Here is a 10332-nt window from a genome sequence, read left to right as displayed (position 1 = left end):
AGACATACAAATAATATAATCTTCATAAATAGGAAATACATGAAAATTCCGCCATTTCAAATATACATGCCACAAAATATAAGCCCTACGTTAAAACTAAATAATAAATAATGATAATCATGTGTTTCCACGCCTTCCAAAGCTTTATGGAATGAATCTAGACCTTACATTGTCCGGTATGTTGAGTCTAATTAAGATAGGTCATAGTTGTAATTGTTGAAGGATAACCTTAGTTTGGCAAGGACTTTTGTTGAATTACGAAACGAAGGTACCTTAACCACCGTTTTCTCCACGAAGATCGTATATTATCTAGGTTTTCAACTGGAAATGATCAGAAACTAGAAGAAAGAAAGAAACCCTGGGAGAAACAAGAGGAAGAGGAGAAAAGCAGCACTAGGATAAAGATAGGAGCTCTTCTGCACACAAATACCAGCCCTGATCCAGGAACATCTGGTCCTTTTCTGCATGCCCATATGACTTTCATTTCCTAATGTTTTTCTTCCTCTTTGATATGCTGAATGTTTGTCATTGCGGGTTTTGTGGCTTGGATCTTTTTTCACTCGTGGGTTTGTTTCCAAAATCGTTCGACTGGGCGGGGAAGATATCCCAACTCATTTTAATGTTTTGGTCCTTTTAGAGGTCTGTTAATTGACTGATAAAGGTGCCTTTCTCTTCATTTCTTCGGGATTGTCCCATATTATTCTGTTTGTAGGGTTTGTAACCTGGAAAATCTCTCCTTGTGTAAGCCGGAAGGTATTCTCTCATCAGATCTTAAGTCCAATGCACTCTCTTCATCAAATCTTCATTTAAAGACCATCTGATTTGTTCTACATTATTTTTATGAACTGGGAATCAGGAATTGAATCGAAAAGCAAGTGCGGAATTATTTTCTTTGGGGTCGGTGTTCGTTCTCTATCGACCTCTCCTTCGGGGTCTAGGACAGGAGGAAAACCCCCCATTTCCCACTTTTTCAATTCGCTTGTTGTTTTGGGTTGATGGTCTAAATCTTCCTCACAGAGTTCTACCATGTTTTCAGAAATGGTTTTCTATTTTCTCAACTGCATCTCGATTCGCGTTGCTTAATCTAAGATTTGGTTCCCCCAAACTCTTTCTTCGGAAGAATCTCAAAAGCCGAATTATAGTCCCTAATCAGATCTCGACAAAAAGGATTTCTTCTGATAATTCATGCCAGAAGGAAACTTTATGTCACCTTTTCTTTAGTTGATTTAATAAATACCCCTTCCCTTTTAATGGGGTCTACATCGCCTCAGTGATCTGTATCAGCTGTAATCCTTCGATTCCGAGTCAGTATTCACCTATATTACCCCTTAGTTAAGAGGTGTATCACGGAAACCGCCTCAGGTTGACATGGCTGTTTTTGGATAAATTTTAGACACCTATTTTGTTTTGATGCCCTCGAATTGTTTTATTAGTATTCATGTCAGAGACTAGAACTTGATTCATTGTATTCCAATTGGTAAGGATTTATCAATGCTCCATTCGGAGATATATAACTAATTCGACAGCTCGGGAATTAGGACTTGTTTTTTGTTGATTCAATTGTATAATTGTCCTTTCAGGAAAAAAAATTGTTGTGCTGCCTTGAATTAATTTATACCCACAGATGCATCTTCCAAGCTAGTTGAAATGTATCAGTGGCTCAGTTTTTATGATAGTAACACAACCTTCCCCATACTCGCAATATAATCTAATCACCCACATGTTGAAAGACATGTACCTTTTGCACTCATAATTTTCCATTTACCAAAGTAACCATAGCAAGTGATGTGAGAAAATATGCGAGGATTGAAATCTCAAGCATTTTGGATGCATATATTTAATCGATTGTCACCTTTCACCGAGTTTTCTGAGTGGAAGATAGCAAGTGTTTTGTTTTTGGGATGATCATTTTTTTCCTGAATGGTGTAATGACCAGTAATTTAGCTCAAGCACTAAAAGTCACTGAGATTTTAAAAAGTGAATATAATGTGTTGAATTTGCAATGCCAATCCTCCCCCCTTTTAGCTTTCTAGGGAGCTTTAGCATTATTTTACTTTAAAACATATCTCTTAGTTTAATGCATCAAACAGAGCAGGCATGAGAAAAGGGGATGCTTAGGACACTAGGGATGTTACTTGGTCCCATGGGTATGCATTCCCATGGAATTCTGTTTTAACCCTTCAGCCTAACCCTGTAGTAGACTGCAGAATTGCAGCAGTCCTCGTCCCTTTTTAACAAGTCAGCACATTTTCGTTGAATATGGATACAGATCTGTAATTGGTATACATTTGATTTGATTAGATGTTTCTTTTGGGGGAAATGCTATAGGACACACATGGTCATCTTTCTCTGTTGGACAGCATGTCATTGGGATGGGACAGACTGTAGCAGCAAGCATAATCTCCATGTTCAGAATGGAACAGCTTTCAAGCCTACTGTTGAATTGTTGCCTTGTTGACTAGTTTTTTATTTCTGAAAGCCAACAAACATCTATCTTCAAGGACTTTGTTGAAAATTCCCAAGGCTTCTGAATGTTGAAGTACTTTGATTTGAGTCTTAAACAACTTTAAAGTGTGCAGACAAAGATTTAAGGTTATCCAGTAGCTGACACATGGTTGAGGTTTATTACAATATATCAGACAATATTGTTAATATTATTTTCTAAAATCTTGTGCAATAAGGGTTTCTTCATGGCTGGGATGCAGGTTTCTATCAATAAATTTGCCCATACTTGCTATTGCGGTCAAAATATCTTGTTGAATATATTAGAAGGGGTTTGTGATGGCTGGGATGCGGATTCCTAGCAATAGTTTTGCCCATACCTGCTGATGTGGTCAAAATACCTTGTTAAATATACAGTCTTGGGATTGAGATGTTCATCTACATACCTAACAAACAGTTGGACATTTTTGCTGTGACTTACCAATGTTGTGACGTCCTTTTGATATGTATTGCTAGTGTGAAACATCTGTTCATTCTGGCAAGCTTTCTTATATGGGGTGAGGGCCTGAGTTTGTATGCATTCTGTTTTGGTTGTATTATGAAGGAAACCTTAAATCTCATTGCAATCCTTACCGAGGCAATTGTTGCTGCTTGGGTATTTTTTTCAGATTTTTATTGATCACCTTTTCCACCTCAATTGATTGACTGTGACAATATCAATAGTAGATGATCGAAGCATTGAAACATGGACGTGGTTTTGTTTCTCTGTTTTCTATTTAATTTCTGGAAGTGCTTCTCATCACTGTTTGCATTGTTTGCTTGATAACATGTGCTTGATCCTCAACCTTTGGCGGGATGAAGTGCAGACATTTAGACATTCAAATATATTTGCTGTGGAGCATAAAGTAGAACCTCAAACTTGTATGTGTTGGTGGATGGGAATTACAGATATATTTGTATTGGAATTATATATTTTCAGTCCTTGCACCTTGCCACTCTCGAGGATCTTGCTCGTTAAGACTTTTATTGAAGAAAATTTATTCAGGCTGTATGACCATTTTCCTGTAAAAGCTGAGATCGAGTTTGTGATCATCTTCAACAGATCAAACCAAAAGATTAAGTTTAACTGATATTTTTTGGTAAGCCATCCACTTATGTTTAAAAATTTTGGTTTCCTTGAGTTACTAGCATGTTTATTGCATGACTATGATGAGTTGTATTAAAAATTAAGTTGAAATTTTCTCTTTTCCTCATTTTTTCCATTCTTTTTGCCTTATTGTTTTTGTATGCCTCATGAAGATTTTCTGCCACTGAAACATTCATGGTTTCTTTTTCATTTTCCCCACGCTGTCATCAATGCAGAAACATTTATGGTTTCTTTTTCTCAGTTTCAAATTATCAAACCACTTTAAGTTTGATTGCTTGCAAAATCTCCCTGTATTTGGGCAAAATGATCGTGAGTAACTTTCTTATAGAAAGTGTTGGGTTTGACTCACATGGCAAACATTACTTTGTGCACAACGCTCGGAATCCTAGTATTTCTTGTTTGCCTGTCGGGTGTTGTGCTTTGTTCATCACAAGTCTGTGGGTATTTTTTTCTGTACCCAATTCTGTCGTGGCAACCACCATTTAATTGCATTTAAAAATAGTTTCATCAATCATTGAGTTGTTTCTGTATCATAGATATGGGTCTTTTTATCCTTTACTCAGCCAAATTCTGTTCATGATCAAGTCCAAATCTTTACATGATAATTGTCCACCAGTCCCTGCCCTGTAGAATATTTGAGTTTGTTTCATTGGACCTTTGTACACTATGCAATAACAATTAATGTATATAATGTTACTATTTCTAAGTTACTAATTATCATTGTCGGTACTTTTCATAATTGAAGGATACATTTTTAATTAAACTTGGCTCTTTTTAAATTGCAATGCCCCCATGCAGGGATTGTTCCCACACACATCAATTTGCTTGATTTTATTTTTGCACGTGTTCAGCTAATAGATAAAAATGCCAAAGGATAGCAATAGCTTGGTTTTGCGCAAGGCTAGGAGGTCTCATCCCTATGATAGAACTCAGAGAAACCCAAATAGTAAAGGAAGCACATCAAAAGATGGTGAGATAGATGCTGAGAAGAAAGAGTGGGATGATGCCAGATGCCCCATTTGTATGGAACAACCACATAATGCAGTTCTCCTTTTATGTACTTCTCATGACAAGGGTTGTCGACCTTACATGTGTGACACCAGTTATCGACATTCAAATTGCCTTGATCAGTATAGAAAACGAAAGGAGAATTGGAGAACCATATCATCCCAAAGTGGTGAAGCATATGGTGATATTCCAGGAGCTGAAGCAATGGATGAATATACCAGGTCTGATGGTCCAGGCATACATATAAGTCCACGAGTTGAAGCAATGGAAATGAGATCAACTCAAGATTTGAATGAAGAAACAGAATTAGGTGGGCCAGGCAGACGTAGAAGACATCAACTAAGTTCGTGGAGATCACAATCAGATGGATTTCAAGAAGTAGAAAATTGGGAAAGAGATGATTTGCCATTTGTGAATACATCTGCAGCATTGGGAACAGAAAATAGTTTTGAATTTGCATTATTTCAAAGAAATGAATTTGAAGCACCTGCAAATGGAGAATTGGAGTTAAAATGTCCACTCTGTCGGGGTTCAGTGCGGGAGTGGAAAGCTGCAGAACAGGCTAGGAGCTATCTTAATTTGACAACCAGGAGCTGTGCCCATGAATCATGCTCTTTTATTGGCACATATGAAGAATTGCGCAAGCATGCAAGAAGTGAACATCCGAGGATAAGGCCAGCTGACATTGATCCTACTCGCCAGCGTGCCTGGCGGCGCTTAGAGCATCAGCGTGATGTGGGTGATGTGCTTAGTACCATACGTACAGCAATACCAAATGCAATTGTTCATGGTGACTATGTTATTGAGGGTGAAGAGGGTATGCCCCTTGATCAAAGCATCGAAAGTGATTCAATGGCTACACAAGGGCCATTATTCACTGCGTATTTCTTATTTCGTATGTTTAGTCCCCTTGGTTCTCGTGAAGTTGCTGGTGGCATGCCAGCACGATTGAGAGTTTCAAGTAGGCATCACACCTCTTCAAGTAGGCTGCATGGTGGCCAGCCAAATGTGTCTGGTGAGAACAATATAGATTCTGGTAACGAAGCAGCTGATACTATATCAATCAACAGTGCTGCTGGTCAAAGGAGGAGAAGACGTTTGAATAGAGCCTGGGCTGATGATGAATTTCCATAAGTTTCCTTATGCTATGCATTTGAGTATAATTGCAAATCATGTATACGATTTTCAAATCTGCAGCATTGCTTCTTGCATTTCCCGTTATCAATTGTTTATAATGCTTCATTATTTCAGTGTTTACATTTGAGATGTTTCCAGCAAAATCCTGGCCATTACAGTTGATTTTGTTTTAACAACGTTTATGTCTGTATGTAATTCTGAGATTAATCCGTGCTTTAAAATACTGATTTTGGATCTATTTATCTCTCTTATATATAATGTATATAGTTCATGGTATTCAATTAGCTTGTCTTCAATCATTCGAGTTTCATCCTTTTCTTTTTTCTTATAAGAATTATCCAATAACAGATTTGGGGTTTTCATCTTGCACTGCTTTTGAGTTGTAGGCTGACATTTCTATATTAGATGATGATGGCGAGGAGTTATTGTTAACTCCTCGTTAATACAAAATCTAACTCACATGAAGGCAATTCATGGGAAATGCTTGCTTTCAGTCATCTGAGAAGGCTTGCAATGCATTTCTCCATTTCACATCATATATATATATTGGAATGTTTACACTAGACATTAAAAAAAGATAAGAGCGATGCCAAGACTGCAGATTTCCTATTCTTTCAGCAATAAACCTTCATGATCTAAATATTGAAAGGTCTAGAAAATTAATAATGAGCCTATATAAATTGTGATATTCAGGATTTTCCTTAGACACAAAAGCTTGAGGTTATGGGGTTCATGGCAAATAAAGCTTAAGGTGTTCTCATTGGGAAAGAAAGAATACCCACAAGATGAACATTATGGTTATTAGTAATTCCCATTTTTAATGCCATGAACTTGGATTTTATTGTCCTTTCAACGACTTCAGATTGTTCAAACTGATCATATTCTTTTATAGAAATCAATAGTATACCAACAATTAAGAAGTGACGGTAAGGGCTTTGGTGCAATGAAATTTAATCTCATGAGGAGTTATCAGTGTGTATCCTGGTTTGGCAGGTTATTAAATGCAACATTAAAATATTACTTAACTGGAACAGTGATCAGGACTGGAAAGATACACTAGATATTTCATGTTGACGTGCAAAATACTATAACCTAACAATTCTTAATAGTTAAGTATACAAAAGTTTCTAATTTATTAGGATACCTCCTTGTCGAGTCAAACATTTTAATTGAAAAAGGTTTCATATATTCTCTCCAGAAAATTTGCAATAACAAGCAACACGAATAGAAAATTTATAAAAAGTTCAACTAAAATTGTACCATTTTCAAATTGGCGGATAATTGGTTAGCATGACTTGCAAGTTTTTCTAGTTAGATGGGAAAGAGCATAATTGATAACAAGGGATGTGATGCGTCATAGTTCTTGCCATATGCTCTAAAGCTAATGGATTGAGTGTTAAAGATAATGAACTGGTTAATGAGGAACAGTAATGAAAACAACTTTATGAAGAGATAGATATCATGGAAAATGGTGGACGTTAATTGTCGTTACAAGAACAATCCAATTAATGTTGCCTTTGATTCACTTAATGCATTTCACAACCTACCATCCCAAAAGTTGCTAGAGCTATAATAATCAAATAATCCTCTGTTCCCAGTAGATTCTAACATGATATGGCTCTTCCATCCAATTTCATTTAATAATCAAATATTAAGAATGAGTTGGAGCTGAATTGTTAGGTTGTAATACTATCAATTTAACACATCTTGATGTAATTTACAATGGAAAGCTCAACAGTTAGGTACAATACTGAATCATGGATTTCTTCAACAACACGAGTGCTAAAGGTGTAGAAATATGGTGGATGCAACATAAATTAGTGCAATTGTGGATTGTACATGGGTGTTTGTGGCTGGAAAATGATAGTAGAAGTGGAATTGTCAGTGGCGTACATTTTTGGTTAGCAATGAGATGGTTGAAACATGGTACCATTAATGGTGTCAATAAGTTCAAGTCCCCCCTAATGGACACCTGGCATTTAAGAAGATAAAAAATAGATTTTTAAGTTATTTATTTGTATGAGCACTCTCATGTATTTTCAAAATGACTTGAATATTATACAATATAAGTTGATATAATGCATTAAAAATACCTTATATAAATGATTAAATTTCTCAATATGTTATAACTTTATGTATAGTTAAAAGAATTAAGAACTAATAAAACTTAGCAATAAAGTTACTAACAAATATACTTATTACAAAATTAATTTCGGAAAAATAAGTGATGTAGATGGTGATTTAAAATTAAAAAATGACTCTTATTTTAAAATCAGATCAAATTAATCTAAACATAGAATGATAAAAATAGAAAACAAATCAAATCCAATATAAATTATAAAATCTGATTTTATACTGTTCAAATTAACCTATAATGCTGCACTTGTAATTCCCCGCTAGATGATGAAGAAAGAAAAATTAGAACATTGCATAACATACTTCCAAAACGTATCCCAATGCCTGCAATGCCTTTGCAACGGTAAGCACCAAAAGAATGTCCGGAGTCTTAGAAAGGTCCCGAGTGACTTGTTCCATTAACATTAAAGGCAAATCCTAAAAAACATGAGGGTCGTGAAGATTGAAAACTAGAAAAAAAATCTGTATTTTCTAAATGTCTTCAACATGACTGACTTTGATATCTTATTATAAGATGGTGCATACAAATGTTAGAGTTGACTTCATCATAGAGCCGATCCCATATGTTTTGAAGAGGGACTCTAACTGCCATTTGAATTGATGCACAGACAGGATACAGGCAGCCGAGAGGAATTCATGCCCTGAACTACCAAAGCTACCAAAGCCACTTTTTGAAGACAAGTATAACAGTAATTAATTTCTTCTAATTGTAGAGGGTGAAAGTCAGATAAGCAGAGGTTTGAGAGTATCTTTTTTCCCTGTAAAATTAATTGGAGAACTGCAGCACAGATTGTGCTGCATTCTCCAAAATAGATTCTTATAAAATTCAACGTTTAGGATCAGCAGGCAATTGAAACAACCATGTAATCTCTACATACATTTACAACGCTAACAAGCATGGAGCATTTCACTGGTGTACTTACTGTAAAGAAATACTCAATTAAAATTAAAATTACTGTCTAGGCAGTCCCGGAATCCAGAGTTAACACTAAATATCATATCCAAAATCTCGGAAAGTTATTACTAAATAAAAGTGTCCATCTACAGCAATTATAATTTGCTAAACATATAATGCTTGCTTGTGGCTAGCATCTATCCAGCCATCGGAAACCTAAATTTTACTAAGGAAAATTTAAAAATATGCAAGTCCCTCAGTCAAATTTACGTTTCTGATGGTTGGATGGACATCTCCATGTTTCTGTGCCCAAAAGTAATTGCTGCTGTCCCAGCTGGAAAAGAACACCAGCTGAGCAGTAAAAAATTAGCAAGTTCATCAATCAATTAAAATTTGAGAAATAATATAAATTTTTCTCTTCATTATCATATAAATAAATTTATAAATCTCTCGGTCAAAATAAGATTTTTAAAATAAAAATATAATCCAGATGTATCTATTAATAACAGATTAATAAAATTATAGAATTTAACAAAGAATAAAATCCTAAAAGATAAATTGTAGAAGTTTACAAATTTACAATTTTTTATAAATAAATGAAAACTATTTAAGCTTCTAATAAAAGTTTATACAAATATGAAACTGTAAACAAAATAAATAGGCCAAACTTCCATTTAGGAGAAAGGACTTGGCCGTTGGCATCAGCCTTACAGAGCCAACATTGGCCCTGCTATGGCCACATCTGCTGCAGCTTAACTATTCTCTCTTTATATTTTAACCTTCGTTAATAAAAATATTGAAAATTGCTCAGTTGAATGTTTGGTATGGGGTTGAGTACAGATACGAGGTTTCGGTATGCCATTATGGCATTAATTTTTTGGTGAATTCATGTACAGGCCACAATTTAGAAAAGGGAAAATGGTGTAATTGTGAAGGGGCGTACTACTAAGTGACCCAGCACCAAATCCCCGAATTGCGTGGAACAAAGAACAAACTGGAGCAATCGTTGTGGGCATGTGGTGAAGGTATTTTAATAACTATGGAGTGCATCAAACCTCGCCTATGTCCCCAAATCTTAAAGATGTGCTCCAAACTTACCCAATACTGCATTATAGGTGCAGCATGCAGACATATAAAAAACGTGTTTTCTACTTGTGTTCCAGCAAGATTGCAACAAAATTAAAATAAAATACTGGTCGTTGTATTTGCAAATGTTACCCCTCAAATGGAATTGAACCAGTAGATAGACAGACAGTTTAATAAACGTCAAGGGATACTAAAATAATAACAGAAACATAACTTTATATTCAACACAAATAGAGCATACCAGATAGACAGGCAGTGGACCTTATCAAGATAAGCCCAGGACATTCCCAACCATGCGGAGCAAATCTGAAACACCATGGGTAAGATTCAGTGCCCCGTAAAACATGAAGCTTTCATGGATTCAAAATCCTCATGTGTCATGTTCAAGCGTTAAAAGTGTGTAACCAGAAAACACTGCTTAGCAAAAGGCGCCCCATAGAACGATTCACAAATTTTACCTGTTTCTGTAGTCGCTCGCACA

General features: G+C 35.7%; 1 protein-coding gene across 4 annotated transcripts; it reads left to right on the top strand.

The window, feature by feature from the left end:
* Positions 1-333: 333 nt before the first annotated feature.
* LOC149528020 (uncharacterized) lies at positions 334-5972 on the top strand. Of its 4 annotated transcripts, none has more exons than XM_089811410.1 (3): positions 334-453; positions 3309-3581; positions 4441-5972. In XM_089811410.1, the coding sequence occupies exon 3, from the start codon at positions 4454-4456 to the stop codon at positions 5729-5731; it is 1278 nt and encodes a 425-aa protein (XP_089667536.1). In that variant the 5' UTR covers positions 334-453; positions 3309-3581; positions 4441-4453; the 3' UTR covers positions 5732-5972. The 4 variants fall into 4 exon arrangements, with proteins under 4 accessions (XP_089667536.1, XP_089667535.1, XP_089667538.1 ...); XM_089811409.1 differs by having other exon boundaries at positions 4388-5972; XM_089811412.1 differs by lacking the exon at positions 3309-3581.
* The last annotated feature ends 4360 nt before the right edge of the window (positions 5973-10332 follow it).

The sequence above is a fragment of the Cupressus sempervirens genome, chromosome 11, assembly GCF_028749045.1.
Source record: "Cupressus sempervirens isolate cs-2001-9-10 chromosome 11, ASM2874904v1, whole genome shotgun sequence".
Lineage (NCBI taxonomy): Eukaryota > Viridiplantae > Streptophyta > Pinopsida > Cupressales > Cupressaceae > Cupressus > Cupressus sempervirens.
The sequence above is the reverse complement of the archived record's forward strand: the minus strand, read 5'-3'. Positions and strand labels throughout refer to the sequence as shown.

Bases quoted from the DNA above. Each gene is read 5' to 3' on its own strand.
- LOC149528020 (XM_089811412.1), top strand. From the start codon at position 4,454: ATGCCAAAGGATAGCAATAGCTTGGTTTTGCGCAAGGCTAGGAGGTCT.